This window comes from Paramisgurnus dabryanus, chromosome 11 (assembly GCF_030506205.2).
Source record: "Paramisgurnus dabryanus chromosome 11, PD_genome_1.1, whole genome shotgun sequence".
NCBI lineage: Eukaryota > Metazoa > Chordata > Actinopteri > Cypriniformes > Cobitidae > Paramisgurnus > Paramisgurnus dabryanus.
The window spans coordinates 24,623,149-24,638,835 of record NC_133347.1 but is presented as its reverse complement, the minus strand read 5'-3'; the positions used below and the strand labels follow the sequence as shown (position 1 = coordinate 24,638,835).

At 37.9% G+C, this 15,687-nt stretch overlaps 1 protein-coding gene across 2 annotated transcripts in view; it reads left to right on the top strand.

The window, feature by feature from the left end:
* grk5l (G protein-coupled receptor kinase 5 like) overlaps positions 1-9,999 on the top strand; it is a 73,064-nt gene extending 63,065 nt beyond the window's left edge. The window contains exons 12-16 of one of the 2 annotated variants that reach the window (XM_065247543.2): positions 534-742; positions 5,337-5,474; positions 5,931-6,068; positions 6,576-6,707; positions 8,899-9,999. In XM_065247543.2, the coding sequence (XP_065103615.1) occupies positions 534-742; positions 5,337-5,474; positions 5,931-6,068; positions 6,576-6,707; positions 8,899-8,982 (701 nt within the window). In that variant the 3' untranslated portion in view covers positions 8,983-9,999. Of the gene's footprint in view, positions 1-533; positions 743-5,336; positions 5,475-5,930; positions 6,069-6,575; positions 6,773-8,898 lie in introns of both variants that reach the window. The other variant, XM_065247544.2, reaches the window with a different exon arrangement.
* The last annotated feature ends 5,688 nt before the right edge of the window (positions 10,000-15,687 follow it).

Sequence of the window (15,687 nt, the reverse complement as noted above, 5' to 3'; positions counted from 1 at the left end):
TCCTAATTCCACTTGATTTAATGTTTTATTAATATTCTATTAATGCTAACAGTGGCGGCTCGTGACTGCTCTTTTGAGGGGCACAAATTCAAAATATGTTTGTTGCGTTATGTGAACCATGTGCATGACATATTTTGTCAAAATAAGTCCCTGGTGCACATGCGTCAAAACAGTTTATAATAAAAGAGACGCTCAAGTTCACAAAATACACGCAAGACACTTCCTTAGCAGTAAACTCTGATTACGCATGAGATTATGCCAGTATCTGGCAAACGTGAGCGTCTCTTAATCATAAACCCTTTAGACGCATCTGCAGCAGGCACTTACTTTGACAAGACACGTGATCCACATAGGTTCACTCGACGCGCCGAATCCACATTTTGAAATTACGAAACACACGCGACGGGCTACATTCATGATGTGACGAACTTCGCATCGAGCGCCCTCGAATAAAGAAGTCACCGGCTGCCACTGATTGTTAATACTAAATCAAAGATGTTGATTGAGTGATCTAAATCTGTATTGATCAACAGCCCCAGAGGTGATCAATAATGAGCGGTATGGCATGAGTCCTGACTGGTGGGGGTTAGGTTGTCTCATCTACGAAATGACTGCCGGCCGATCGCCTTTCCGCGCTCGCAAAGAACGAGTGAAGAGGGAAGAAGTGGAGAAAAGGGTGCAAGAGGAGGAAGAGGAGTACAGCGACAAGTTTTCAGAAGACACCAAAGCCATCTGCAGGATGGTGAGGCCAAACATACATACATACATACATACATACACACGCGCAGAGCTCTGTGCTGTATCTATACTGCTGGTCACCATCCGAGATGACGCGACTGAACACAACCAGGCGCTTGTATACAAAGCTGCATTATGTCTTTAGTCAAACACTCCATAGAGGCTGATTTAGAGTCTCATTGACTGAGTGCACAAAGCTGGTAAAGTTAAGTCTGTTTTGTCAGTCTGGCTCATTTCTCTGGCTGGTGCTGCATGTTTTCGGCTGTAGAAATATCTGATAATGAGCTCTTTGAGTCCAAGTCAGTTCAGTGCTGTTTAATAAGCTGCATTTATTAAAAAGAACATTTAGGGGCGTAGTTCGCCAAAACAATGAAAACTTTCGGCATTAAATTATGTTATTCCGACCTCGTATGACTTTCTTATTTCAGTGGAACACAAAAGGAGATTTTTAGCAGAAAGGCCTGGCTACTTTTTTCCACAAGGGACTGGTAATTTCTATATGACAAAAAGCACCATTAAAGGATTAGTCGATTTTCTTTAAAAAAAATCAAGATAATTTACTCACCACCATGTCATCCAAAATGTTGATGTCTTTCATTGTTTAGTCGAGAAGAAATTATGTTTTTTGAGGAAAACATTCCTGGATTTTTCTCATTTTAATGTACTTTAATGCAGTGGTTCCCAAACTTTTTCAGTGTGCGGCCCCCCTTGTGTACAGTGCACTTTTTCGCGGCCCCCCGAAATAAAATGTATGACAAAACAGTTTTAAAATGTAATATTTTAATTAAACAAAACATATAAATTTATACCTAGTAGTGCTGTTGGTTAGTTCGCTTATTATTTTTTAGTTTTAATTACACAGAATTCATGATAAATGAATGTATTTTATAAAATGTCATAAAACTGGGGCCCCCATGGCACCATCTCGCGGCCCCCCTGGGGGCCCCGGCCCCCAGTTTGAAAACCACTGCTTTAATGGACCCAAAGCTTAAGACATAACCTCAACACTTAACAGTTTTTTTTTAATGGAGTTTCAAAGAACTCTAAATGATCCCAAATGAGGCATGAGGGTCTTATCTAACGAAACGATTGTCGTGTTTGACCAAAAAAACAAAATATGCACTGTTAAACCACAACTTCTCATCTGTTTCCGGGCCTGTGATGCGCCAGCGCGACCTCACGCAATAGGTCATCACGTCAAGAGGTCACGGATGATGTATCCCAAACTACGCCCCAGTGTTTACAAGTGTGGAGAAAGAGGACCGTTCCGACGTTGTTGTATGTGGAATGATACTAATTCATGTCTTTGTGTTAGTTTATTGTTTAAAATGGTCCGCAAATGTGCGTTTCATATTTGTAACACGTGACCTCTCTACGTCACTACGCAATTACGTGAGGTCGCGCTGGCGCATCACAGGACCGGAGATAGATGAGAAGTTGTGGTTTAAAAGTGCAAAAATTACAGTTGTTTTGCTAGATAAGACCCTTATGCCTCATTTGGGATCATCTAGAGTCCTTTGATACTCCTTTGAAAAAAACGGTTAAGTGTTAAGTATTGGGGTCCATTAACGTCTACTAAAATGAGAAAAATCCTGGAATGTTTTCCTAAAAAAACATAATTTCTTACAGACTGAACAAAGAAAGATATCAACATTTTGGATGACATGGTGATGAGTAAACTATCTGGATTTTTTTTTTAAGAAAATGGACTAATCCTTTAATTTATCATGAAAGTCGTTAATATGACTCAAGCACTGTAAATCAGGTCATGTGACATTTTTTTGTGAGGGACAAAATAAAAGTTTGTCATTATTATGTTTTCATTACATTTATGCACTTTGGCAGATGCTTTTATCCAATTTTAAGCTGCAAATACAAAAAATCAATCTCAGAAATCAAACTTTTATGTTTAAAGCTCCCAGTGGATTTTGTGCTTTCTTAGTAGTAGTATAGTCTGTTTTTTTAAGTGTATGCGAATGTACCCGCACAGTCCAGCGCATACGTGTTAATAGACGTTCAACGCTTGCCCATTGCAACAAAATGCAATACATGTCCTTTTAAAACAGTAGTATAATTATAATTTTAGAACAAACACGTACTATAGGCTATAAATAAAAGGAAAAAAAGAAATAATAGAAAACAGGAAAATTATGAAATATTTAATAAATGGTATTGTATAATACATGAAAGTATTGCATTTTTATATGTACTTTAGTGATTCATAGCATAAAAATAATTGGCTTACCATTAAAGAACAATAAAGATACATTAAATACATGCACAGATATATACAACTCAGTAGTCAAGCCATTACAACTTTTAAAGGCAGGGTGCATGATTTCTGAAAGCCAATGTTGATTTGAAAGCACCTGAACAAACACGCAACTATCCCAATAGAATCTGAACCTTCTTTTGATACACATACACAACCTAGGCAATGATGTCGTTTAGTTAGACACGCCCCTAACTGCTGATTGGCTACAAGTGTGTTTTGGTAGTCGGCCCGAATCCCTTTTCCAAAGTGTATTTCAGAAATCGTGCCCTCTGCCATTAACTCTTTCCCGGCCATTGACGAGATATCTCGTCAATTAAGAGAAAACGCTTCCCCGCCAATGACGAGATTTTCCGTCTTTCCGCAATACCGCTATTATCCACCAGGTGACGCCCTTCCGCAACTTTTTTAACCCGGAAGTATTGCCCTATGGCAAGCTGCTGCATGTCCGTGTCTGTTTTAAAGATCGCTCTGAATGGGATCTCTATGAAAAGTCCGTCACAAAAATGGAATTATCTCTGCTTTTTGCTCAAAATGTGGTGTTTTTGCAAAAACCTACCCATATTCAAAAGCTGATTGCAAAAGAACCACTAAAGGTAGGATGAAACGGTTTTTTTTTTGTTTGAAAGCAGAGGGTCTGTTCTTTCATTTGGTATATTGTATGTTTATATATTTAAAGAAGAACATTTTCTGGAAGGCATTAAACTTTGGTGAAAATCATGAAAAACGCTGGCGCTGGCTGGCAACTTTTTTTAAAAATGCTGGCGGTGAAAGAGTTAATATATATAAATAATAAACGTAACGTGATAAAAACGCTATAAAATTATAATTAATGGAATTGTGTCGTTTGTCACTGCATGTCGCTTGTGATGTGAACGGGGCATTAATCCCAAACCCGGGGTCCTAAAGCCCAATTTCGATTTGTTGACTATATCTGATTTTTTGACAGCCCCCTTACATCATCTTTTAAAATTGTCCCCTATCTGATATGTGCATTACAGTGGTTCTCAAACCTTTTGGCAAGCACCCCCCTTCTGTAGGGTGCATCTTTTGTGGTCCCACCACCTCAATTTATGACATAAATTTAATCTCAAATTTAAAGGCACACCATGGAACTTTTGGCCTATAGGGGGTGGTAGACATGTGTTTTTCACGTCTAGCGCCCCTAGAGGCCACAAGCGCAGCAGCACTGTTGCAAAGGAAAAGAAGACAACTCTTTAGGTCACAAAGTGTGCCTTCCAGCATGTCATGTGTCATATAATATAATTTCATGGGTTTTATTTTCATCAAACGCCAAAAAAATCAGGTAGCTCTCGTTAACAAGCCAGTTGTAACGGTGGTTGCTTGGTTAAAGTTTGTATTTAATAAAAAAAATTGCCCTAAAGGGGAATTGAACCCGGATTGTCGTGTCGTTGGTCCATGACGCCACCACGTAGCCATAATGTCAAGTGATATACTTGAAAAACTACAAAGTGTCACTTTAATATTTGAATTAAACAAAACATTAATTGACATACTATTGGTTAGTAGCCTTATTTCTCTGAGGTTTTTTATGATAAACTAATGTATTTTATAAAATGTCATAAAACTGGGACCTCTTGAACCATCTCACCTGCCCGCCTGCCCAGTTTGAGAACCACTGAATATCCGAATATCTTGTGGTGTGTACCCAGCTTAAGTTGAGCCTTTGTGCTCCATTGCACTACTGACAAGATTTGACATACTTTGCCACTGTCGCTTTTTCAATAATTTAATATGCGCCTTTATAAGGGAATCTCCAATCTGTTGCTTGCATCTCAGATACATATGTGTATCCAATTCATATCCGATTTTTTACTCATATGAATGAGGCTTCAAACTTACCTGAGATTTTCAGAATCAATGCACTTTTCCTGCTTACACAGTTGTGGGTCGATCCCCGCCACATGATAAAAAACGCCATTGAGTCACTTGAATCATGCAGTGAAAATGTGTCCAAAATTTTCCTTTTAAGTTACAAACTATCCCTTTTAGCTGTCTTTTATTAAAATTCAATGTTGCGTTATGCAATTGTCCTCCATATTTTAATCTTAACCATGTCACAGTGCTCACAGCCTGGCTCAGTCCTAGCTTGCGGTTTGGTGATTTGTGATGTCTGGTTTGTGATTGCCCACCATAGTAGTTCCAGGACGTTTGCCCTATTTAAATGTCTTGTAAGCTCTTTTTCTTAATATTTCAAAGCCACTGACCGACTTTGGCTGTGGTGTAAAAGGTTACATTCCAGTCTTAAAGTATGTACAAACCTGGGGTCCTTATGTCTGGCTTTATTCTGGTTCCTGTCCCACAGCTGTTAGCCAAAGATCCCAAGCAGAGGCTCGGCTGCCAGGCGGAGGGAGGTGCAGGAGTCAAAGTCCACCCCTTCTTCAAGAACATCAACTTTAAGAGACTAGAGGCCGGCATTCTGGAACCTTCCTTTGTGCCTGATGTAAGCTGCTTTTTTGGTTTAGTAGGAGGGGGGGTTTGATGTAAAATTGTACTTATTTACCCTCATGTTTTTTTAAAGCCAGTATTATACAACAACTGGGCGGTTTCCCGGACAGGGCTTATCCTAGCTCCAGACTAAAATGCATGTTTGAACTAATTTAATTTAAAAACATCTTGAACATATATCAGTGCTATTGTTTGTCACAAGATTAACAACAAGTATTGATGTCCTAAGGTCTAGTCCTGGATTAAACTAAACCCTGTCCAGGAAACCGCCACATAGTGTCCAAGCTGTTTTTATCTAAACAATGAAAATGAATGGTGACCAATGGTCTCCTTCCACACCCATTGTATGAAAAAGATCAGTTTAAACATTTTGCTGTCGCCTTTTGCATACATTTTTACTATATTGTCATGTATTTTAAACATATTCATTTACTTTTTGTTCCCTTTGTAGCCCAGGGCAGTCTACTGTAAAGACGTTCTGGACATTGAGCAGTTTTCCACCGTTAAAGGTGTCAATCTGGACCAAACGGACAATGATTTCTACTCCAAGTTTGCCACTGGCAGCGTCTCCATCCCATGGCAAAATGAGGTTTGAAATAATTTTTAATATTTAAATATTTTAAATCATGTATACATTTCTTTGTTCTGATGAACACAAAGGAAGATATTTTGAGGAATGTTTGTACCCAAACTGACCGTGAGCCCCATTCACTTCCATAGTATTCTTTTTTTCTACTATGGAAGTCAATGGGGCCTCTGATTGGTTTGGTTACAAACATTCCTCAAAAGATCTTCATTTGTGTTCATCAGAACAAAGAAGTGTATACAGGTTTGTAACAACACGAGAGCGAGTAAATTATAAAAGAGTTTTCATTTTTTGGGTGAATTATCTCTTTAAGGTGAAGTGTCGGACCTCTAATATCACCAGACACAATTGCAAAACAAATTATTAACCCAAACCTCTGTGTTTGTCAAGTATTGCTGTTGTGTGGTCGAAACAACAGCAGTGTTTTGATAGCGCTATTGTGTTTATACTTATCCAGCATGAACTTTATACATGTTGTGTCTCTGTTTGTATTCTCCCCACCACCCACAGATGATCGAGACTGAGTGCTTTAGTGACCTTAACGTATTCGGGCCCCAGGGCACGCGGCCCCCTGACCTGGACTGGAACCAGCCTCCCGAGCCTCCTCGGCGTAGCCTGCTGGACAGGATCTTTAGGAGACATGTGAGGATCTCCTCCACCTCCACAGAGGAACACCCAAGCGAACACAATAGTTAACTACAGACCAGGTTAAACAGCCGATCAGGACACCACACGTTTTTACTTGTAAAACACATCTACGACTTTATTCCTTACTTTGTAGACTGCGCTTATTGTTGGCTCAGAAAGTACAGGAGCTTTATCTTTACTTAGGATTGTTGGTTAACATTTACATGTTATGCAAAGAGAAAGTGTTATCTTAGGCCCTGTAACTGGTCACCATTTAAAAAAAAAAAGTTTCAACATTTTTAATTACGTTTTTCATTTTTGGCATGTGCTGTGACTAATGTGACTAATAAAACGGTTAGTTACAGTCCTTCATTCTGATTGGTCAATAGCTTTGTTGTATTTATGATAAAACTGCTATCACAGCTGGACCCAACAATTGTGTGTATCACTGCGCAGCACCCTTATCAATGTAAACATATGTGAAACTTCTGTTGCTGTTTACAATTGGTCAGGGAGTATTTTTTCCAGCGGAAGCCAGGCGTTTAGTGATCTTACTTTACGAATGTTGTGTTGATGCATATTATTTTGCTTTAATATTTATATTGTGCGTTAATTGTTTTATGAAAGCAATAAGGAACTCGAAGCTAGCGCTGAATGTAAGGAATAATTAGGGCTGCATAACAGCTAATTGTAAAAAATCGTTTGCAGAATAAACCTTTTTGTTTACATAATATATATATGTGTGTATTGTGTATAATAATTATGTATATGTAAATACACACACACACACATGCATGTATATATTAAAATAAATATATTTAAGAAATATTTTATAAATTTTTATATTTAAACTTACGGTAATATATAGGGGAGAGCGGGGCACAACCTAATGCTTTTTGGTTTTGCTCAATCATTCAAAAAATATTTGAGTTTGATTAATTATATTTTTACACAAGCAACACACACACATCTCTGCTACAAATGAACATTTAAAGTTTGTTTCTAGTACTTACCATTATTGGCCAATTACACCAAACGTGACAGAAGTGCAAACGTTACAACTTACCCCATAGGTGGGGTTAATTTTAACAGGAAGGGGGTTAGTTGTAACACTTGCTAAAAATTAAGTTTGCAGGCAAATATTTCAATACTATTTTGTCTATTGAAGTGGATATTGTTTATATATCTGCCTATAATAGACAGGTGTCCACACTGTATTCATTAACCAGCCCTTTTCTTACAATAGTTCAATTATTAATAACCATACTACAGTTTCAAAATCAAATTCTGAGATAATGAGCATCAAAGTCTGATTTAAGCCATTCATTTCATTATGATTTCAATCATTGACGTGACCTTATTCAATCAATATTAAAGATATGAACAAAATAAATATGACACACGATTTTTGATAAGACAGGCACATTTATTTTGTTGGCAGCCAGCAATCATTCGTGTGTAGCCTATTTAAAACAACGGCAAGAATTACTCTAATGTTAGCAGTTTTCATATAGTTAGTGCTGAGGGGTTAGTTGTAACACAGCGTTACAATTAACCCTGCTGGGTCAAAATATTTTCAACCCCATCAAAAAAGTTGCTAAGAGCTGTAGACATATTTCAAAACGATGCTATGTTTTAGTCAACAAGACACTGATTAATATGACATAGCATTGGATTTGGTATCTTACACACCCAACTTAGAAACCGAAAAAAAAAAACATATGATGAAAAAAATTACTTGCATGCCACCAAAACACTTGTTTATCAATAACTCTCTGGAAAAACATTATACATTTCCAATAATTTGCGGTAGATTGTCTTTTAGCAGCGTGAAAAAATACCGGAAATACAAAATGCTCAACCTTGTGCAACAATGTAAACAGTCTGTGTTACATCTAACCCTGTGTTAGTTTTTGCCCCTCGCACCCCTACACATATTATTTGTATTAAACTTATACTTATTTTTACCCACTGCATGTGATCTTTAAATCCAGTATTAAAACCTAGTTATTAGATTTGGAGCATCAAAGTTTGATTTCAATCATTGACTTAATCTTCGACATGATCTTCCTCGGTTAATATTTAAGATCTCATAGAATGTTGTTTACAGAAGGATGAGTTTGTGTAGAAAACCATATTAGTTGCTTTAGTTGCGTTTTTACAGAACACTTCTGTTACTGATTGTCTGATGTTTCTCTTCATTTAGCATCCAGAGGTGACCATCGCTCACAGCCGGGTCTCGTCTTCCAGTGTCAACTCTGTTGACTCCATGTCAAACTCTGCCCCCTAGTGGACAGACGGCTGCGGGACTACAGGGAACAGAAATGAGTGAGCGATAAAGAGGACGTAAGAAAATGAACTTCTCCTGCCCTTTGGAGGCCGATCTTCAGAGGTTGTTTTCCTAACCCGAACCCTTGCAAACCATCTACGGCCTGCCGAGAGGAGAGGAGACGAAACAAACTCTCTTTCAGAGACGAATAGACCTTTATTTATCCGTTTTGTGACCGAAAGGAGAACTTTTATTCCTTCTACTCACGCTCCCTCAGGATTGCTGGACCAGTAAAGAGCCACTGACAATGACAGAATATTAACTTGTATTATTCAGGGGATTTTATCAACAAAGCAAGGCCTCCACAGGGAATGGGAAGGGGGCTTTTTAAATGTTGTTTTGTGAAGGAAAGATAATCTTCTAGTCAACTTTAGAGACCACGTACACACTCACCAACACAGACGGTCTCTCTTCATCTCCCTCTGGTAACTCCTGCCCCTTTTTCTTCATCTGCACATCCGACCTCAGTCAGTCAGAAATGTTTGTTGCCTTGCATACTCTCAGGCCAAAGATTGATCTTGCCACAGTTGTATTCGAGTAACTGTTGCCATATTTTCAATGACACAAGGCTTAAAAGCACAAGGAGAATCTGAGATGTTTCAAGCTTTTACATCCTTTACCCCAGGTCATGCTCTTACTGTAATATTTGCAAAATTAATTATTTGGCAGCTCCAGCCTTCAAACCACAACCTTGCACAATTAAAGTCTGTTTTTCTAAATCATTCTGATCAGCATCTTAGGCACAGTTAAACGTAAGCTAAAAGTATATTGTGTACCTCTACATGGTCACTTCCTTTGTACTTATAAGGGCATTGGTTGTGATTATGGGTGTGGCTTTGGTAGATTAGACTATCTACCAGCAGATTCAACAAATGCTTCTCATCTACTTACTTAAAGGATTAGTCAAAAATCCAGATATTTACTCACCACCATGTCATCCAAAATGTTGATGTCTTTCTTTGTTCAGTCTAGAAGAAATTATGTTTTTTGAGGAAAACATTACAGGATTTTTCTCATTTTAATGGACTTTAATGGACCCCAACACTTAACAGTTTTAATGCAGTTTAAAATTGCAGTTTCAAAGGACTCTAAACGATCCTAAACGAGGCATAAGGGTCTTATCTAACGAAACGATTGTCATTTTTAGCAATAAAAATAAAAATATACACTTTAAAACCACAACTTCTTGTCTATCTCCGGTCCTGTAACGCGCTAGCGTGACCTCACGTTATTGCGTAATGCCGTGGAAAGGTCATGTGTTACATATATGAAACGCACATTTGCGGGCCATTTCAAACAATAAACTGACACAAAGATATTTTAGTATCATTCAACATACAACAACGTCGGAACGGTCCTCTTTCCTCACACTTGTAAACACTGGGGCGTAGTTTCGCATTCGTCATCCGTGACCTCTTGATGTGAAGACGTATTACGTGAGGTTGCACTGGCGCATCACAGGACCGGAGGAAGATGAGTTGTGGTTTAAAAGTGCATATTTTTATTTTTCTTGCCAAGAATGACAATCGTTTCGCTAGATAAGACCCTTATGCCACATTTGGGATCGTTTAGAGTCCTTTGAAACTGCAATTTTAAACTGCATTTAAACTGTTACGTGTTGGGGTCCATTAAAGTCCATTAAAATGAGAAAAATCCTGGAATGTTTTCCTCAAAAAACATAATTTCTTCTAGACTGAACAAAGAAAGACATCAACATTTTGGATGACATGGTGGTGAGTAAATTATCTGAATTTTTTTTTATAAAATGGACTAACCCTTTAAATATCTGCTTTGACCTGACGGTGTCCAAAGTCGTCTTACTAAAATATTTAAGGGGGGCAGACTTACAAAAAGAAATGTATTTAAAGGGATAGTTCACTCAAAAATGAAACATTTTGTCATCATTTGCTCACCCTGATGAGTTTCTTTATTCTGTTGATGAACACAAAGGAAGATGTTTTGAAACCAAATGTTTGTAAGCAAACAGTTTTCAAGCACCATTGACTTCCATAATAGGAAAATATATTATGGAAGTCTGCTTCCTGCTTGATTACAAATACCTTCCTTTGTTTTTAGCAGAACACAAAATGTATAAAAGTTTGATGGTGAGTAAATGATGTCAGAATTTTCATTTTGGGTTAAACTGTCACTTAAACAGTCAGTTCATGTGTGATCAGAGAATTTAGGAATGGTCTGATGCTCATTAAAAACCCCACAATCTACAATGTTCACTTTTTCTTCCATATTTGCTGCGTTAGTCTTACTTTTATTATCAGGAATCGCCAGACTTCAGCCACTGCTGGACTGAATCCGGTACAACTTTACTTTAGCCTATACGCACACACGCAATAAACCAGAGGTGCATGAATTTTCATACGCAAGCAATCTTCCACAACTTTAAATGAGTCACAATTTAAGATCACAAAGCCCTAAAACTACATTAACATCCCCGTGCATAGAGAATATAAGAATTTTGTATTTGAATTTGGATAAGTATTTTATGAGTAACCTTTTAGAAAAACCTGAGAAAGGAAAGTTGCCCATCGTAATCTTAACATCTCAACCTTATAAGCCGTTCATAACCTTCTTCTTTTACAATACCATTCCAGTTTCTTCATTTTTATCAAAGTTAACAAAGACTGATAACTTTCTTTTACAGTGGTGCCATGTAATTTCCAATCGTCACGCTTACATGTTTACCAAATGTGCAGTTATGCCATTTATTTATCCTCTGAAAGTTTTAAATCGAGAAAGCATATCAATAAGACGCCAGTGTTTTTACACAGTGCAAGTTCTCATTTGAAATCTATGTGATAACTGCATTACAACATGTTATATATATTGCACTGCACATTGCCTGGAAAATCTAATAGTCATATATTGGGACCAGTGAGTCTGTTGGGATGTCCTTGTGAACAGCTGCACTGTGGAGGTTGAAAACTATGGGACGGTATTTGTGTATAGGATTGCCTACCGTTTGTTAGCTGTGGTGACTTTATATCCCACGTGTGGGTTATATTGTATGTGAATGGTGGTCAGTTTCAGCTGATTCATGTTAATCTTTACCCGTTTTTTAAAAAGTGTGGCCAATATTAACATTTCTGTTTGGAAGTACTTATATATAGGAATATTCATCGCTTTTGCCGATAGTCACAAATCTGATTCAAGAGTAATTTTTACTTTAGTGGATCAGAAAAGGTTAACGTTGGCAATGACGATAATTATTTTACAGTGAAGTTGAAGTACCCCCTCCCATTTTGCAAAGGTAAAACTGTGCATATTATTTATATATGGTGCATTAAAAGTTCAGTTAATGTCTATATTATAAAGATGGGTATGATGTACACTGATGGTATTTGCACATTGGCTGCTCCAAGATGTAATGTAAAAGAAAAGGTTCGCCATTTTTTAGATTTCTGACCGTGCTCCTATGCTGCATGCTGTCTTTAATGGTTTTGTGGGATTTGTATTGCAGTATTTGTACAATTTAAAGGTGCATTAAGTTGGGTTTATGGCTGGGATAAAGGGTCTCTTCCACTTTAAAACCTCAAACCCATATCTCCAATGACCCTTTTGTGCACCGCCTGGAAATGTTTAACACGCAACAGCTGTGAAGTTTAGAAAAAATGGTGAATCTTTTCTTAGACTGAGAGTCAATGCATTTCTTTTGTACTTCCTGTATGTTCTCCATACAACAATGTGACGGACAACTGTACCTTGTGGTGACAGAAATGTAATTGCTGCATAAAAGGGAACTCGCCTTTTAAACAATGACCAAACTAAAAGGGAAGTCGACTGGTATTTATTTGGAAAGTAAAAACCGACATTTGTGCCCAAGGGAAGGTTGTTTTTTTTTTTTAACTGAGGCCGTTACTCCTGTTGGATTCACTTTTTTAACTACATTCTGAAATAACCCAATGAAGTGCCTCCTTTTTAGTAGTCTAGTCCAGGTTGGTGCCCATGATACAGTTTGCACTTTGTGTCACTCCGGTCATTTACACGATGTGAACATGCACAAACACACACGTACACGCTCACACACATTTTAAAGAGAGATGTTGTACTACGCTGACTGCATGTGAAGCCAAACCTGACAAAGTCCTGAATAAAACCTGTGCTGGCCTAAACATAACTGTGTAGTTCTTTCAGAATGTGATTATATTTTAATTAAATATGGACTATTTATAGCATGTTTACAGGGCAATATTGTTCATCATCATGAAAGGTTATCACGTAGAAACATGGTCCTTAGCTGTAACTGGGGCAGCACCCAAATATGTACCATATAGGTATAGATACGTGTACATTTGTTATCATTATGTACCTCTGAGGTACTAATATGCACTTAATGGTACTAATATTTACCTTTGAAGTACCAATATGCGACCTTTGGTAACAACAGGTACCTCAGGTATTTATATGCACTTTTTGATACCAATATTTACCTTTGAATTACCAATATGCACTTTTGAGCTACTAATATGCTCTCTTTGTTACCAATAGTTACCTTCGAGGTATTAATATGCGCTCTTTGGTACCAATACTATATGTACCTCTGAGGTAGTAATATGCCCTCTTTGGTACCAATAGATACCTCCAAGGTACTAATATGCACTCCTTGGTACCAATATTTATCTCTGAGGTACTAATATGCACTGCTTGGTACCAGTAGGTACCTCTGAGGTACTAATATGCACTCTTTAGTTCCAATACATACCTCTAAGGTACTAAAAGGTGCTCTTTGGTACCAGTAGGTACCTCTGAGGTACTAATATGCGTTCTTTGGTACCAGTAGGTAGCTCCAAGGTACTAATATGCACTCCTTGGTACCAATATTTACCTCTGAGGTTCTAATATCACCTATTTGGTACCAATATGTACCTCTGAGGTACTAAAATGTACTCTTTGGTACCAATATGTACCTCTGAGGTACTAATATGCGTTCTTTGGTACAAGTAGGTAGCTCCAAGGTACTAATATGCACTCCTTGGTACCAATATTTACCTCTGAGGTTCTAATATGACCTATTTGGTACCAATATGTACCTCTGAGGTACTAAAATGTACTCTTTGGTACCAATATGTACCTCTGAGGTACTAATATGCGTTCTTTGGTACCAGTAGGTAGCTCCAAGGTACTAATATGCACTCCTTGGTACCAATATTTACCTCTGAGGTTCTAATATGACCTATTTGGTACCAATATGTACCTCTGAGGTACTAAAATGTACTCTTTGGTACCAATATGTACCTCTGAGGTACTAATATGCGTTCTTTGGTACAAGTAGGTAGCTCCAAGGTACTAATATGCACTCCTTGGTACCAATATTTACCTCTGAGGTTCTAATATCACCTATTTGGTACCAATATGTACCTCTGAGGTACTAAAATGTACTCTTTGGTACCAATATGTACCTCTGAGGTACTAATATGCGTTCTTTGGTACAAGTAGGTAGCTCCAAGGTACTAATATGCACTCCTTGGTACCAATATTTACCTCTGAGGTTCTAATATGACCTATTTGGTACCAATATGTACCTCTGAGGTACTAAAATGTACTCTTTGGTACCAATATGTACCTCTGAGGTACTAATATGCGTTCTTTGGTACAAGTAGGTAGCTCCAAGGTACTAATATGCACTCCTTGGTACCAATATTTACCTCTGAGGTACTAATATGACCTATTTGGTACCAATAGATACCTCCAAGGTACTAATATGCACTCCTTGGTACCAATATTTATCTCTGAGGTACTAATATGCACTGCTTGGTACCAGTAGGTACCTCTGAGGTACTAATATGCACTCTTTAGTTCCAATACATACCTCTAAGGTACTAAAAGGTGCTCTTTGGTACCAGTAGGTACCTCTGAGGTACTAATATGCGTTCTTTGGTACCAGTAGGTAGCTCCAAGGTACTAATATGCACTCCTTGGTACCAATATTTACCTCTGAGGTTCTAATATCACCTATTTGGTACCAATATGTACCTCTGAGGTACTAAAATGTACTCTTTGGTACCAATATGTACCTCTCAGGTACTAATATGCGTTCTTTGGTACAAGTAGGTAGCTCCAAGGTACTAATATGCACTCCTTGGTACCAATATTTACCTCTGAGGTTCTAATATGACCTATTTGGTACCAATATGTACCTCTGAGGTACTAAAATGTACTCTTTGGTACCAATATGTACCTCTGAGGTACTAATATGCGTTCTTTGGTACAAGTAGGTAGCTCCAAGGTACTAATATGCACTCCTTGGTACCAATATTTACCTCTGAGGTACTAATATGACCTATTTGGTACCAATAGATACCTCCAAGGTACTAATATGCACTCCTTGGTACCAATATTTATCTCTGAGGTACTAATATGCACTGCTTGGTACCAGTAGGTACCTCTGAGGTACTAATATGCACTCTTTAGTTCCAATACATACCTCTAAGGTACTAAAAGGTGCTCTTTGGTACCAGTAGGTACCTCTGAGGTACTAATATGCGTTCTTTGGTACCAGTAGGTAGCTCCAAGGTACTAATATGCACTCCTTGGTACCAATATTTACCTCTGAGGTTCTAATATCACCTATTTGGTACCAATATGTACCTCTGAGGTACTAAAATGTACTCTTTGGTACCAATATGTACCTCTGAGGTACTAATATGCGTT